At 40.3% G+C, this 17,234-nt stretch overlaps 1 protein-coding gene across 1 annotated transcript in view; it reads right to left on the reverse strand.

Moving 5' to 3' along the window:
* Positions 1-17,234, reverse strand: part of DDX17 (DEAD (Asp-Glu-Ala-Asp) box helicase 17) — a 19,782-nt gene that overhangs the window by 283 nt on the left and 2,265 nt on the right. The window contains exons 2-13 of the mRNA XM_009332674.1: positions 13,063-13,213; positions 10,942-11,041; positions 10,672-10,805; positions 9,848-9,913; positions 9,415-9,556; positions 7,146-7,306; positions 6,885-7,057; positions 6,445-6,555; positions 5,903-5,964; positions 5,447-5,506; positions 981-1,220; positions 5-304 (exon numbers count right to left, since the gene is read on the reverse strand). Coding sequence (XP_009330949.1) covers positions 5-304; positions 981-1,220; positions 5,447-5,506; positions 5,903-5,964; positions 6,445-6,555; positions 6,885-7,057; positions 7,146-7,306; positions 9,415-9,556; positions 9,848-9,913; positions 10,672-10,805; positions 10,942-11,041; positions 13,063-13,213 — 1,700 coding nt within the window. The remainder of the gene's footprint in view (positions 1-4; positions 305-980; positions 1,221-5,446; positions 5,507-5,902; positions 5,965-6,444; positions 6,556-6,884; positions 7,058-7,145; positions 7,307-9,414; positions 9,557-9,847; positions 9,914-10,671; positions 10,806-10,941; positions 11,042-13,062; positions 13,214-17,234) is intronic.

Consider the following 17,234-nt stretch of genomic DNA (forward strand, 5'->3'; position numbering starts at 1 on the left):
TAGCCACTAGCACTGTACTCTGCAGTGCCATAGCCACTCGTGCCATAGGCAGCTGCTCCATAGCTCCCTTGAGTGTAACCATACTGGCTCTGTGCTGCCCCAAAAGCAGAATTTGGGCTCCCGTAGGCACTGCCATAGGTCTTGTTGGCTCCGTTGGCATAACTGTCACCACGCTCACGGTCTCTGAAGCCACCTGAGTCTCTCCGGCCCTCTTTCACTCCCCGGAGCCTCCTGTCACACTCTTCCTGGTACATCAGGTTAGGGTTGTTTACTGAACTGCTCGTTCGGTAACGAGAACGACCTCCTGGCGATGGATATATTAAGATTTAGTGCCGTGAACAAGTCTTAAACAATGAACTCTGGTACAATTATGCCACCCTTTCTCCCCCTTCTATATCCACAATTTTGCCCACAAGGAGCAAGTTCTTTTGACTGACTATAACTTCCCTGCACCGCTGTGCATACGCCTCTTCGTTTCGTTCAAGGTATAAATGTGAAGTTCAAAAAGGGTTCTTAATGCATGTGCTTGGAGACAAAAACAGAAGAAATTCAGGACTAACTTAGAAATATAGGGAAACTTACTATTCCTTCAGGGAACGGGAGGACAAATAGTCTCAGTCTCTGAAGGTAAAGTCAGTGTATCCCTTTACTGATTTCAATTTTGCACATGCATGCACACACATCCTGTTGCCTGTGCTTAGGTAGGAGCTGCAAGGAATTAAGTAAAGTGAAATTAACTCTGTGTGGACCTTATCAGGGGGGAAAAAAATTCTATAGCTAAGGTAAAACAGTGGACTACCTCTCCGTTGGACAGAAATACTACATCTACATAATGTGTTGAGACCTCAGGTACAAAACAGCTTTATTACTAATCTATTATCTTAGACTTGCACTTACTACTTCCCTACCCTCTTTTAATCTTCCCTCCCTCAAAATGGGGAACCTATTCCCTGTGTAGCCCTTTTCCCATGTGCCTTTACCTCCACCACCACCTCCTCCTCCTCTGTGGTCCACAAGCTGCATCAGCTTTGGATTGATGGCTTGATTGGCTTCTTCCAACACTTTGATAAGCTCCCTGGCTTGTTTCAGGTTTCCTGGTGTGAAGAAGGTGTAGGCAGTACCTTTGTTGGTACTACGTGCGGTACGGCCAATACGGTGCACATAATCTTCAGAGCTGTTCGGATAGTCGTAGTTTATCACAAATTTAACATCTTCCACGTCTTGTGAAGTGCCCAGGTGCGAAGCACAGTGAAGGGGTGGGGTTGAGGAAAGGGGAGAAGAAGAAAGGACGTGCCAACGAAAGGTGGGGAGCACGAATGCAGGTGACAGTAATAAGAAAAAAAAATACAAAGTTAGTAATTGCATGGAATAAATACAAGACAGACTCATCCCAAAAGAGTAGAAGACTCAAATTTAAGATCATCAGGAACAAAGATCAGTGTCCTGAAAAAACAGTGGTAATTTTAAAGCAGTTTTGCCCTGCGCTCAAATTCATCCTCCCCGGAATGCATTTCTCTGTCTTCATGTGTCAAAGACACTGATGTTTGTGAATGAGCTAAATGAATTTCAGACTTTTTTTTTTTTTAGCAAAAAAAACACAATCTGGAAAGTGAAAATGCCACCATCAGACAGAGCAAACTGGGGTGGAGGGAGGGCAGAACTGCCACGGTAAAGCTTTTACTCTGTTGGGAGAAGTCTAACAAATAATAACTGTAATGAGATCACTTACCTTCCACTTGGTAACATGAAAAGGCAATCTTAAAAATATTTACTTTTACAGTCCTAATAAAATACAGTGAACTACTTTCCCTAGCCTAAAGCTTAAGACACTCCAATTACATTAGTATTATTCAGCCAACTCATTAAAAATTATCCAGACTTAGAATATCTTAACTCAGCTTTGTAGTTATCACCAGAATGCATTGCACTGACATTTCACTGCGCTGTTCCGTCCAGTTCTGGCAAGCTTTTGTAATTTGGACAATCCTGAATTCCGTTAGCAATTCCCTACTTCCAGTGTCAGCTGGAAGCAGGAAATGAAATGACCAAAATTGCTTTGTATACAAAATAATATTAAAATTTAGAAGATCAGAACTGCACACCTTTTGGAAAGTCAGGCTTTGTAAACTTATGGGACAGAAACTAAGGAAATGTTAGTGTAACACTTCAGTGAAAGCACCTCAAGTACCAAAAGCACCTGTTTGCTATAGGATACAATACTTCAAAAAGCATGGTATTACAGTAAGTGCCCTAACAGCTCATAAAAAAAAAAAATTAAAAATCTGCATTTTAAGAAGAATATTCTGAAAATATCCAAGATAAAACACAGATTTTTGTGATTTCCTTTCTTTGTTTTTTTTTGTTTGTTTAAGAGAGAAACATTCTCTGTTTGTTACCAGACCGATGCACACTCCCTCCTCCTGTGGGAAACCGCTGCAGCCGATCCCGTCTCTTTGCCTTTTATTTTTGGCGGCCTCCTTTCGAAAACTCCGCCCTCTGACACGGGACCACTGGAGCGCGGGGAGCATGCATCAAGGGTCCATGGCAGCGAGAAGTCCCCACACACGCTCGCTCTGTGAACTGGCTTAGATGCTTCTCTGTAGCCCCATTTGGTTGTGAAGCGCCGGAGAACCTGGGTTCAGGTAAAAGTTTCAGGTCCTCCAACGCTTTTTATCCCCTATTCGGGGTTCTTAGGGGCAATTGTCAAAAAAATGAAGATACAAAAATTACATCCAAAGGGTCAGACTGCATCTATTGCCCAGACTGCATCAATTTCAAAGGGGTTGTAGGAAAAATAAAAACAAGAGGGTTGTAGTGACAAGAGGGGGACTTTATGTCTGTTTCTTATTACAGCAAAGGGGGGGCTCCTCAGTCTTTGCTGGCTCCAAAGTCCTGAATCACACCAAAAAAAGGGAGTGAGAAGGCAGGTTTCACAGGGGGCTGCGCGAGTCTCCAGCTAGGGTCCTTGATGCAACAGTTTTTTTAAAAAGGGGAAAGCGAAGTAAAGAGAGGAGTACGTATGACAGATTGCATCTTCACAGCCAGGGTGTAACTAGTCTGACAAGCTGCAGGCTACATGATCCTCAGACAGTCCCGTTTTGCACATCCATCAGTAGCAAAGCGACTTGAATTACCACAGAGGTTACAAGGACGTGCTTTCCCGGCAGAAAGCACAGGGAATTGCAGCTACCAATGCAGACGGAACTGACTTGACTGGGGAGGAGCGGGAAGAATGGGAAGGCAGGAAGAGGAAAATACAAGGGTGTTTTCCAGACTAGAAAGCGGTCCTGGTAGAGCACGCAGCTCGCTGAAGAAAGACCAGAGCAAGTACAAGACTCGGCTTCTCCAGTCTAGCATGCTCCAAAGTGTTTTCGCACACTCGCAATCTTCCTGCGCTTTTAGAAGATAACGTAGCAGGATCAAGAATTGAAACTGTAAATCATTTTTGACAGCTACCTGGGCCCATTCCCTTTGTCAGACCATCAGAATACCCTATGGCACAGACAGTCTCTGATTATTAATCAGGAGAGAGAGAAACTAGCAAACATGCTAGTCTAGAGAGCTGTTTAGACCGTCAATGTAGATGTGCCCCCACCCCTGCACTGAGAATGATCTGCAGCTGATATCAAAGCTTCTGTTAAAGAAAACAAAACAAAACAAATTCAATGTTTTTAGTTTAATAGACTGAACAAAAAAAAATAAAGAAAAAAAAAAAATCAGTGCAGAGAGAGGACATCACTCCAGGGAATTATCACAAAGAAGTCATTACGGGACTCAGAACTTACCTGGAAGAAGCTTTTTTGAAACCAATGTTCCATTAGGAAGAGGGAAAGCCCTGGTGACTCAGCCAAAAGGCGCGCGCCCCTGTTTTATGTTATTTAGGTAGAAGCCTTCACTTTCCAGGATCTTGGAGGAAGTCGTCCAGAAGTTTGCCAGTTAAGTGACTAATTTTAAGAAGCAGCAAACTCAGGGCCCCAAAATAAGCAGAGATGTTGTTCAGTAACAAGAAACAGACTCTGGTACCTTTCCCCCTTAGCTCAGGTGAAGTGGAGGATGGGAAGTGGGGAGACTGTTTTCTGAAGTGTTATCCAATTGAGTAGTTTTGGGGGGAGTGTTTTTTTGAGGGGGGTGAGGCCGTTTTAAATGTCTAGGCAAGATGCACAAAGAAGCTACCAGCACATAGCAAGCCTGTTTAAAAAATGCTGCTAGGGAAAGCAGCTCTCTTTCATACAAACTGGTTTCAGGCCTCAGTCCCTTCTCCCAACAGGCCCAAGTTCTAACTGCACAGGTCCAGACATGACCCTAGAGGGCAGAGACTGAAGTCCATATAATCACCTCTCTGAGGAAGTGTTGGACATTTTTTGAGGGGGAGGGGAAGGAGGGGTGAAGGTTGTGTGAACAAAGGCTGCCAAGTCTAGTAATGGTCTGCCTGTATTAAAGTGACCATATGATGCACAGCACAGCCACCCTTTCAGCATATGAAAAAAAAGAGAGCTCAGATAACTGAGATTTTTAACAGCCAGAGATTTTTCTGAGCTTATTTGCAATGACTTGCAATAATTTTGTCTAAAATTTACTACAATGAGACATCAACCTCCAAGTAGTTTTATCTTCCACCAAACTCAGGGAGGGGGCAATATTCAATGTCCATTATTAAACTCAGAGCACTTCAGAAGTCATCCTCCTCTTCTAGAGTGGGCAGACGTGTAAGGACTGTGCTTAGCACACACAGTGTTTCACAATACAAATATGCTTATTAAAAAAGGGGGCACAACTGATGCATCCAGACAGATCATTTTCATACTACCAGAATAGAGCTGTGCAATTTTGATTCAATTACACATTTGGGTAACACGATGTTAAAGGCCATATGTAATCTCAGTGGTCCTGCCTAGAAGGAACACAGAGGAGGGAAGGTTACATGTCAAGACCAAAGATCTGGAGCAGTGCTTTCTCAGATGTGAATACATCTGTGGGGTAAACATGCATGTACACTGGGGTTGGTATGTTCAAATCTGTGGTGTGTCATACGGGGAGAATATTAGCTATTTGCTGTTGAAATGCTCTCCCACAACTTCCTACTTGAACTTTATCTGACACGCTCTGAACTGAGAGCAATCCATCCCTATCATCCAGCAACAAAAGCTGGATTTGGGGAAGAAGTGAGTGTGGTGGAAGGGTTGGGTTGCATAATTGGACGTCTCTTCTCCCTCTTGGCGATCGATTGGTCATGCCTAGGCCTTGCTGCAGACCAAAGCCTGTTCATTAGGAGCAGGAAGAGACTTTGAATATGAAAGAAAAAAAAAAGATTAATGTTAAAAAACGTATTTCACATGTGGGGGAAAATCACGCTTTGAATTTTTTTTTTTTTAAAAAAAGAAAACATATTTCAGTCCAAAGAAGAAAAATATGCAGCAGTAGGCAAGAGTGGTCTATGTGTACAAACCTAGCCCACGAGATGCAACGTCGGTAGCAATGAGGATAGGAGCCTTTCCAGAACGAAACTCTGTAAAACAAAGCATGCTATGAAGTAAGATTTTTCAAAAAGATAAAGTTACCTGAACTTGATTTACACTACGTGCTCATTTTCCAGAATCTAGGTAAGATGGGTCAATTTCAGAAACCCCAGCAAGTCAGGATATAACGTGTCAACTATTTTTCAAAATCCAGCTCTCTGGGTTAAGCAATTTTCCCATTGTGCTTTTGTAAAAAAAAAAAAAAAAAAAAAGAGAGAGAGAAAGAGAGAGAAGAAAAAAAAAAAGAGGGCAAAGGCAAAGGAAGTTCTTTTGAAGTGCATCTATTGGGTATAGAGACAAAAAAAAAAAAGAAGACCGGAGAAAAGCACATCTCAGTAAATTACGTACAGCAGCCCAAGTTATTCTCCCCTCAGTGATGGACTCACCATTAAGCACCCAATCTCTTTCTGGCTGACTCTTGTCTCCATGGATACACATAGCTGGCCAACTGCCAAAATAGAGATGCACATTAGTATAGACAGAAAGTACATACATTAAAGGCAACAGGAAGCTTTATTGGCATTTCAGTAAAAAGACAAAAAATAAAAGACTTGAGAAATATTTTATTCCCTGTCCTCCTCCGGCCTGTATCTACCTAGCATGCGTACCGGTTTGTTTCTTTCATGTCAAACCCACTACCTACATAAACAACCATCTAAGCCAAATCACATTTGCTGTATTGATACAGTCCAAATCAGCCTATCAGTACTCCGATACACTAAAAGCTGCCCAGCTTACAAACACTCCCTCTTGCACTAATGCTTTGATGGACTGGAACCTTCTAGGAAACCAAGACTGAATTCAGCCAAGAAAAGAATGGACAAGTTGTTCCCAACAATAGCATCATGAACATTTAAACCTTACTGCTTTTGATTACAATTTCTGTTTCCCACTAGAAACGAGGGGAGGGAAGGGGGAAGCTAATCACCCATCTCTGCGCATCCTTCGAGTGAGATCATCACATCGCCTCTTTGTCTCCACAAAGATGATAGTCTTGTTTTCCTTCTCTGCCATGATTTCTTCCATCAGTTGTATCAGTCTAAAATAGACATGAGCACTAAGATGTATATCCACATATACAAGAATATAGGAGCACTCTCTCAGCTTACGTGGATGCGTGTTGTATATGTTCTCAATGTAAGTAAGGCAGTATCACTTACACAGAATTTAGGGCTGTTGTACAACAGTATGGTTAGAATGTATGCAATAGATCAGTTAATTACAGGACTTACTTATTTTGTAATACTCAAAGGTTAAATAATACTACAAGTAACTTCACTATTTGGAATTCATATTTGGCTTACAAAGCAATGTAGATTTTTAAGTACAACCAAAAAAAGTGAAATGGTAGGAAAAAAATCAGCTTACTTATGGTCTTTCTCGCTTTCCATGCATACATCCACTATCTGCAGGATATTGTGGTTGGCACTCAGCTCCAAGTTTCCCACATTGATCTGAACATAGTCCTGCAGGAAGTCCTCGGCAAGCTGGCGTACTTCTTTTGGCCAGGTGGCACTCCACATCAGAGTCTGTCTGTCAGGCTAAGGAAAAGGAAAAACGGATTTATTTAAAGTACTGGACTTTGAATGGGAGACCAAAGGAGGTTGTCCTTTTACAAGGTTCACGCACCCTTATCTGGTCAACAATTTTACGAATTTGGGGTTCAAATCCCATGTCCAACATCCTGTCTGCTTCATCCAGCACCAGGTACGTACACCGACGAAGGTTGGTTTTTCCTGCCTCAAGGAAGTCAATCAAGCGACCTGGTGTAGCAATGCAGATCTCCACACCTTCAAAACAGAATGAGGAAAAAGAGTAAGGCTCTTCATTTGAATGTCAATTGTTATTTTTAGTCAGAATGAATCACCTTCCAAAGCAAAACTGTTTAAAAAAAAAAAAATCACCCTCATTCGTACCCAAGATTGAGTCATTTCAGAGAAGCCCTAGTTTCTTTTAATTTTTTTTTCCCATTCTGAAATTACTGTTACAGTGCCACTGGAATAATAAATGCAGTATAGAAGCTAGAAGCTTACTGTCAGAAAACACCAGTGAAGAGCTGTCCAAAAATCAGAAGTAAAATAAGCTTCTACTCAAGCCTGACCCACCTTTATCCAGAATTATGCAGTCTAGAGAGCTCTCTAGAAAAATAAGAGGGAACTTCAGCTAAACTCCCCATGTTAATCAAACATGAAGTGCTCCTCTTGCTATACAGGTCAAATTACCGCCACTTCCACCTTTTTTTTTTTTGTTAATATATAAAGCCAAAGCATGGGCTTTAATACCGAGTAATTATGCACCAATAGTGACAGACAACCATCCTGCCTGTATTTGTTAGCATAAAAATGAAATTCAAATATTCATAAACTAATATCAGGTATGGCAATTTATACATTCCCTAAAAGGAGGGACTGGTTTCCACCAATTCCCAAATCTTATGGGCGAGTCCTTCAGTGTCATGGAAATGTCCACGGAAAGTAAGTTTAGCAAAGCAGGGGGGTGAAAAAGATGAAACCCCAACAGCTTCCTTGATACTCTGCATCTGTAAGTGCAGTATTTTGTGGCAACCAGATCTTTTTCTCTGTGTCAACCTGGACTCCTCAGAGCTGACAAAGCTGGGCATACTCCTAGTTTCTAGAAATCTAATTCTTGCATGAGCTTCATAATAGAGCCATTGGTCTGCCAGGGAGACTGAATAAACTGCAATCTGTTGTCAATGACGTACTCCTCCGAAGTAAATTCACTAAATACCCCAAAGATCACAACTGAGGAAAAAAAAAGTTTTCTGGACTCTATCTATTCAACAATATTTGCTGCAGAAAATACTAAGCAATCATCCAAAGACAGTAACACCTGAAAGGACTGAAAGCACTGCACCTGCCCACATCCCCTAACCAAAGGGTTTTCTTCATAAGCAGAACACCTATTTTATAGCGCTCCAGAAAGGCATGCAAAAACCCACCAAGCTGATCCTCCCAAGGTCTCTTCATGTGACCTTCGACTCTTCCACTGAAGATGCTACTTTTGAATTGGAATGCACTACCACTTTCCTGAACAGGGCTATCCCACAGCCTTCCACCATGCGTGCCTTTATCCCATTACTGCAGTTTTCAATAATGACTCTGCAAACTGCAGTGGTAAGTCAAATTTTCTGGTTTCTTGAGTAGATCTGTATATGTAAGCTTACCTTGATAATACTTCTTAGATCTTTTCACATAATTCTATTAATTTTTTTATCTAGTGAAGATGAAAGCCATCAGCACATTCCAGCATTTGAAATTATATGTAACTAGCCCTTGATATGAAGGTTAGGTCACTAGAGCACTACTGTGTTACAGTGGTTGCTGTAGAACCATGATTCCTCATCATTCCCAACTCCAGCTCCTTGCTATGTATTGAAAGGCAGTTACAGAATGTTATGGGGTACATGAACAGAAATGGAGCCGAATGCCTAAGAAAAATTAAACAAAACAAAATCCACTGTCTAAAGAAGTTTCTATAAATTCAGAAATTAAGTTTCATTATTTGAACAAGTCTGGGCAGAAAACTTGCAATCTGGCTTAAGGGAAAAAAAAAAACATTCCTTAAACTTGCTGCTACTGCATTTCCTCAAAATAACCTGTTTTTCTGGCAAGTTTCCTTTCCCCCTTTCTGCGCCCTGATGATCTTCACAAGTGGAAAGTTTAAAGAGAAAATGGAAAAGAAATCTAACATCCAAATAAGTCACTATACAGCAAAGAGGAGAACTGCTACATGCACTATCATTGTAACTGGAGAAAGAGAGAGCCACTCATCCACGCACACCCCCCTCCAAACAGGTTTTAAGAAGATCATTTTATTTTTACAGACATTTTACAATACCACCTCCTCCAGAAACTGCAAACACCCATTTTACAATTACCTCTTTCTAGATCTCTGATTTGGGGACCTTTGGGTGCTCCTCCATATATGCAAGTACTCTTCAGTCTTGAACATTTGCCATAATCATCAGCCACCTGCTGCACTTGCTGGGCCAACTCTCTAGTAGGTGCTAGAACCAGGCACTGCAAAAGGAATCAATTCAGGATAGCCAAACTGCACTCACATCGCTAACTTAAGGGCTCTGCAGATACCATAAGCAAAGTTGGACCATCTGCTCTTTATTAGCTAAAACATTTAAATGTCTTTAGACTAGGACAGTAATTGCACAGAATTTCAACTGAGTGGGATGTTCACATTGTGATAGTAAACATTTCTCTACTTACTATTCTGATATACCAATTAAATAAAGTACACATCTCATTAACGATGCCATGCCATACACACAAAAAGGAAGAGAATTGACAAGCACTTACAATTGGGCCATCCCCTCTCTCCAAATACGGCTGGTGGTTGATGTGAACAATTGCAGGCAGCAAGTACTAAAACAGAAGAACTTCAAGTCAAGACACAGGACGTCAGTATTCAATGCCCACGATCACCTGCCATGACAAGTGGGTCACGACACGAGTCCACTTAGCCTAACATCCCTTCAAAAAGCCAACACCTGATTTGAGAGACAGCAAGAAACCTCGGCTATCTAAAAATCAGGATTCTGCAAAACTAGATACTTGCATTTATCCAACAGAATAGAAGATTTTCAGAGCTGCTGACCAGCCATACCTGCTTTGACAGGAGCACAAAATATAGCTGCTCAGCACCTCTGAAAGGAAGGCTCATTTAAATTTGAAATCTTAAGTTTGTAGAATTGAGCAATCTTGGCTCTAACCAATGCTTTTCATAAAGGATAAAACACCTTCTTAACCACTGCAGATAAAATTAATGTATACCTTGAAGACTCAACCATGCTTTAACTTGCACAGTTAATAAAACAAATATGCTAAAGAGCACATACTGTTTTTTAAACCACAATGCAAGCATAGACCAAAGAGAAGTGACTAAGCATCCAAAAAGACAGACACACACAAAATACATGCCTGTGAATAAGACAGGCTAGTTGAGTTGAGGCTTAAGTCTCACCCACGATGCAATAAAGCAAGCTTTAAAAACATGTAATCATCTCCCTTTATGGTTGTACTACTGACAAGCCCAAAAACTACTAACAAGTAGGCAAGGGTAATTTCTGCAAAGCGACTAGGAAAACTAAATAAATAAATAAATAGAAGGGAAGAATACATACTGCTAGTGTCTTCCCAGAGCCAGTCTGCGCAATGCCCACCATATCACGACCACTGAGGGCTAGTGGAAAGCCTTGGCACTGAATTGGAGTGGGTTCTGTGAAGTTCTGGTCCATCAAGGCATCCATCACATACTCTAAGAATTTAAGAAAAGAAAAAATTTCTTAAAGGATAACTGAGGCTTCAGAAGACCTTTCAGAAAAGACAACAGGCCTAAACAGTTACTGTTTTTGAGTAATCCTCATTATCTTAAAGAATGGCAAAATACTTACGCGGAAAGCTACACTGGTGGAAGGCAAACACAGGCTTGGGGCAGCCCTCCATTCCTCGAATTGTTATCTCTTTCTTTCTTCGCAGTTCTTCAACTTCATACTAATTATGTGGAAAAAAGAAAGCAAAGACAAATGTTGAATGTCAGCAGGGACTTAAAGTGCATGTTTCTAACTATTAGCTCACTTCACACCTCTGGATAACAGCTTTGTTAGAGAACTGAATTGAAATGGAGGCCTAAAAAGGACTGCTTTCCTAAAGATTTTATATTGAGATTGAGCTATCACATAGCTTCTCCAATATTCAAAGGTATGAACTCTCTATGTAGTCTAGAAGGACTAATGTCTCTCTCTTTTTCCAGCCAGCCCTTTTTAATGAAAAGCGTATCGATATAGTACTTTTAAGAACTATACTCTTCTTCCAGAGGCCAGAAATGACCAACAGCTTCAAAAGTGATTATCAGATAAGAAACATGTTTTATGTGACAGTGCTAAGAACTAAACAGACCCTAATACACTACGAACAAGCAGAAGGCAGGGCAGTCCCCCTCCTTCAATTAACACATTCCAGAGGTGGTTAAATACAGAGCTCTTGCTGGACAACTTGTAACTCAGAAACGTTGTCTGGAATCTTCTTGGAACCAGCACTTTTGCGCTCCATGAAAGCCTGGGCAATGTCATAATGATACCCTAAGACCTCACTTTTTTTTTTAATAATGGAACTTCTTAAAATATTTCTGAAATGTGTATCTACATAAGCATAATTTTAAGATTAGAAAAAATGTTTATCTTTGTCTAGGTTATCATGAAAGTCCAGCTGCACTTTGCAACATGCTTCCACAATTCATAACCTCATTCTAATGCTCATTAAAAATCAATAGAAAGATACACATCAATACCAAACATGCACTTAAATTTACTATTTGTGAGAATCTCTTGAGCTTGAATGAAAAGGTAAAAAAGAAGACTTCTGCAAAAAACGTGAAAATCCTTTTAGTTGGCTAAGGCAAAGACAGCTACAGCAGCTAACGCCAACGTGGTTCAGTAGTTCAAGTTGCTGTCTCTTTAAAAAGCCAATGCCTCCTTCAATTCCTTTATGCCATATAAATATCTCATGAATACTTCACATGAAGATTTGTAAGTCTATGTAATTGGTAAGAACATTTTCTTTGTTTGTTTCCTCGTGTTAAGAATGAAATCTCCTAATTTCTAAATATAAAAAGACATTCAAGAAGGAAAAAAATACTCTAGACTCAAGTGAGGTAGGAAGAGGAGATTACTCTATCTACTGAGTAAATACAAAGTACTGCACCCAGTTTTGAGCCCCCAGTGTAAGAAGGACATTGTTTTAACAGGGCATGTCCAATTATGGGGGGAAAGCTAGAGGCTGGAGTACAGGCGGTACAAAGAAAGACTGGAAGCACTGAATTTGTTTAGCTTGGGAAAGAGAGGACTAACAGGGGAATTTAACTGCTACTTTCAACTACCCAATGGGTCACTATAGAGAAGATGTTGCAAATAATTATTGGGGGGGGGATACCACGACAAACATTAAGCCCTGGGACAGCCACCCAGAGGTGATATAAACTCTCCCCATCCCTTGGGATATTCAAACTCAAAAGGACAAGGCGCTAAGCAATCTGCTCTAGATTTGTAGTTAGCCCTGCTCTGAGCAGAGAATTAAACTAGACATCTCCCATGGCCTCTTTCTGCCTGAATTATGATGATAAAATATTCTTTCAAATGTTTCTCATACATTTCTGCCACTCAGTTCATTATTTTAGCTTCTTTCAGGGCCTCCCCAGTACTGCAACTCTCAAGCCCTCCAAGTCTTACTTACACTGACAAATAGCTAGGCCAGACAAGCATTATGATGATGAATTACAAATGACCAAATGTAAAATATCTCATATAAAAACAGCTAAGAGCAGAAGCATCACCTCTGCTAATGTTAAACATTGAAGGCAACTAGAACCAGTATCCTGCAGAGTACACACATACCAAACACGCTTAATGAAAAGACAGTTCTATTACACGCTGTCCCAGACTTCCTAGGACAAGTTTTTCCACTTGTGACATTTTCTGTTGTAGGCAAAATGGAACAGACAGGATCTGAAAACTTACTGGAGTAAGCCTGGCCACTTCCGGATGTTCCACGTAAAAATTCTTCTCAAACTTGGGCAGTTCATTTAAATCCCATTTTTTCTTACGTAAACGTTCCCCCGGATTACCAAATTTCTTTGGAGGAAGAGGCCCTCCACGACTTGCTCCAAACCTGGGAATGTCAATGTTTGTTATAAGCAAGAGAATTTAATTACTCTGGAATTTGCAGGTTTCTTAAGCATTTTCCACTCTTTTTCCTCCACAAGTTCACACATGAGCACGATATTCTAGCAAAAGTCACTCCTCTTCTCCCTCCCCCAATCACCATGATGGCATACAACTTCCTGAAGTAACATAAACCTGCCCTAAGTCAGTTCTAAACCCAGAACCATCTTAAAGTTTCCTTCCAGTACAGCCATCTGTAAGTCACTGCCTTAAAGCTCCTGTCTCTATGTTTCTACCTCAAGGTTCCCTCCCTCAGGACAAAGCCGTGGGTACAGCTATAGCACTTATCTTTTCTTGAAACTGACAGTACACTTAAAACATGGTTAGATGAAAGGGATGAGAAAAATCTCTAGTTGTAAGTTCCTTGTATCTCTCTCAAGGTTAGTTTTACACAAAAATAGCTACTTCATTGTCTCCCCCTCTATGTCTTCTCTCCTTTCTTATCAAGCAGTATACCTCAAATAAAAAACAAAAGAATGAAACAGAAAGTAAACAAGTCCAGCCAAGCCTGCAATTCCATCTGTAATTCTGGAACCAAAGAAATTTAACAAAAAAAAAAAAATTTTTTAAACCAGAGTCTAACGGGAGGAAAAAAGGTGGGGGAGGAAGGAGAAGGTACCTGGGAAAAATCATATCCTCTTTCAAATGCTTTTGATGAAGACTCAAGAGAGTAAGAAGCTAATGTTTATTCTGCTAAAAAATTCCTAACTAGCAGAACTACTCCAAAATTACTGCTCTTTCCTAATTTTTTTCCAGAACTAGCTGCAATGACTAATTGATGCATTAGACAAAACACGAGCTTCTGGCAATAATCTCTAAGAGTAACTGAAAATTGAGTGGCATAAAATAGATTATTTACTGTAAATATTATAAATTATATATTTTAAAATTCTACAAAAAAGTTATAGCTCTTTCATTAGTATCATACAAACACAGCAGAAGGTACTTTTCCAAATGCTATCAGGTCAAATTTTGTCCTAATTCAAATTCTGGTTAATAAAGCTACAGCTTTTTGCAAAAAAATGAATTCATGAGAAATGCCCATTTAAAACAAGACTTTTATTTACATAGCAAATCCAAAGTGTCTGCACCTTACCCAGGCAGTCTGCTAGTAAATAAAAAGCTGTTAATGAAACAAACCAAAAGCAACAAAAATCCCAGAAGTTGCTAAAAAGTAAAAAAGATCTGAAATAAACTTCTGAATTATCTGAAGTACAAGACTATCTGTTCAGACATTAACTACATTTGTTCTTTAAATCAATTCCCAAAGGAAACTACAAATTATAGTGATTAAGAGACAAAAAAAACAGAATTCAAATCAACATATTAACAGGAAGAAGAGGTTACATTGTTGGAAAAGCTAAGTATGGGAGACATAATTTAACTTAAAACCTGCTAAGTAAGTTTTAAAATGTTTGCTTTGTTGCAACTGTTTCATTAAGTCTCTTCCCTCTCCCATAAATATCTCTTATTTTCTCATCAGTATGTCTATCAGATCCCGCTGACAGCCTGCATAATCAGCAATTTTTGTCATATGAAAAGACTGTGAAACACAACTTCAAAAACTCATTTAAGCATTATATTTTCTTTCATGACAAAGTAAAAAAAAAAATAGTACAGATTTTCATTCACAGGAACATTCACCTTTATTGAAGATGTCTGCTACTGATCATGCTAACTTGAGGTCAAAATGACAACTATTTCTGTATCCAAGGAGTTCTAACAAAACCCATAGTCTCACTGAAGTCAACTGGAGGTTCAAAGGGTCAATGAGTTTCCTTATGAAAGGAAACATATGGAAGAACTGATTGCAAGACTGGATGCTGAAACAGCTGGGAACTATGAATATTTGCTCCACAGCTATCCAGAGGGAAGAATCAATATATTTTACATAGAAGTCACATAGTTTCAGTTCTCCATTCTTATACACAACATGGCTGTATGCTGACCTGAAAGAAGTCAGTCTCGACCCTGCAGCAGTCCTCGAACACTGCCATCGCTGAAGTTTATCTGCTAAACTGGCACTTTACATTCCGATCACAAGTAAAACAAGATTCCAATCCCAGTTAAACTGATTTAAATCTAGTATTATTCCACTGATTTGCTGACAGTTCTCTTTTCAAGTGTAAATTCAGACTGACTTAAAACAGTCTTCTCTAATATTACTGGTGCCATCATTTCTGGGACAGAACCGAGTGAATTTCTTACATTCCAGAGCAGAACAGCACAACTTTCCATTCTAAGAAGTCACCTACAATTCGTTCCTGACAGGAGGAGAACAAAAAGCCTGTATTTAGCCTGTATTTAGTTTAGCCTATGAAAGAATCAGCACTGAGGTGGTGATAAACTTTCAAATGGTGCCTATCCAGCATGCTGGGTGGCCCAAAATTTTATAGAGGATATTGATGAAGTATGATAGTTGTTAGTGGTTACAAATATTTTTACACCTTAAATAGACTTATTTAACAAACTGAATCCCAATGCATTAAAGCTTCCAGGATAATATGCCAAGAAAATGGTTTTCCATACAAATGTCCAAAGTACCTACAAGTACCATGTAGGTACTTCTACTATGCAAAACCCCCGATCTAAAAAGAGAAGCATCCGCCTATAATCAAACTCTTTACACAAAATGAGATCACACAAATTTTAAGGCATGCCAAGTGTTGTGACAGTGCTTTGGAGGGTGTTCTTTTAAGAACCTGTACATAGATCTGCATACTCAAACTCACTCACTAAACTCCAAAAACAGCCGTGGTCTGAACTATCTCAGACTTGCCAAAGCATTTACTCCAGTGTCCCTGTGTTAAACTGAGCTGGAAATCTCATAGTGGAAAAACACCAGAACCCTCCTCTCTGTGAAAAAAATTAAAGTATCTTTTAATTTCAGAGCGTGAAATGTGGATGTAAGATAAAGCAAGGATACAACTATCTCTCTCCACAGATGACAAGAAACTAAATGTTTAAATGCATTGCAACATATAAACAAAATATTCCTGAATCTCGGGGGGGGGGGGGGGGGATAGACAAGACTCATTAACTGAGATCTAGTCTGCCATATTAACAGAACCCACGATATGTTTATTGTTAATCCTTGAGAAAGGAGGCCTAACTACTTGTGATCTAAGGGACAGAAAATGCCACTCTCCTAAATTAGTTCTAACTTTCTCTTTAAAAAGGCCTGGGATAAACATCTTATTACTTTCAACCCCTCAAAAAAACCTCAAGTCTCAAACTAGTTATATACTATAATGCCACTGTATTTATTGCTGCCATCCTCCAAAGGAAGGGAAAAAAAAAAAAAAAATCAAACCTGCAAAAACCTTTCCCAAGCCACGCTTTCTTTAAATAGCAGAATCAATAGTATCAAGCACCAGGCCTCTGCAGTGCCACACAGACAACTCCTGTTTGACTGCTATGTAAGCTTGGTCATGCTTGTTAAGTGTGGTCCAGGGCCATGTTTACTGAGATCACCCTCCCGAATATGCTAGTCCCCTGCATGGCAGCAGTTTTCAATCTCATTTCCTCTCACGATAAGCCTAGGAGTGCAACTGATAAAGATCCTTCACCAACTGCCATCTTTCTAGTAAGTCCAGAAGGAGCAATGACAACCAGAAGGGCAGACCGTCCAACCACCCTTGCCAGGGCCACCAAGACCTTCGTGGCTTGCGGGGGGGGAGGACGGACAACGGAGGGGAGGAGTAGGGTAAAGAAGAGCGCTGGCAGAAAATAAATTAAGGGTAGGGGGGGAAAGGAAAAGGCAGGCCTTAAAATTGAAAGCAAGGCACACACGGTTACACATCAACGATGGAAAAGCGAAATAAAAAAACACCAACCCACCGCCACCCCTTACTGCCAGAACCGTACTAATGAAGTCTCCAGCTCCCCCCCACCCCCACGAGAATTTTCTGGGAAAAAGCTCCCCCCAATACCGCAAGCAGAACGCGCCCCCCTCATCCCCACGACTC

This window comes from Pygoscelis adeliae, unplaced genomic scaffold, assembly GCF_000699105.1.
Source record: "Pygoscelis adeliae isolate BGI_AS28 unplaced genomic scaffold, ASM69910v1 Scaffold399, whole genome shotgun sequence".
NCBI lineage: Eukaryota > Metazoa > Chordata > Aves > Sphenisciformes > Spheniscidae > Pygoscelis > Pygoscelis adeliae.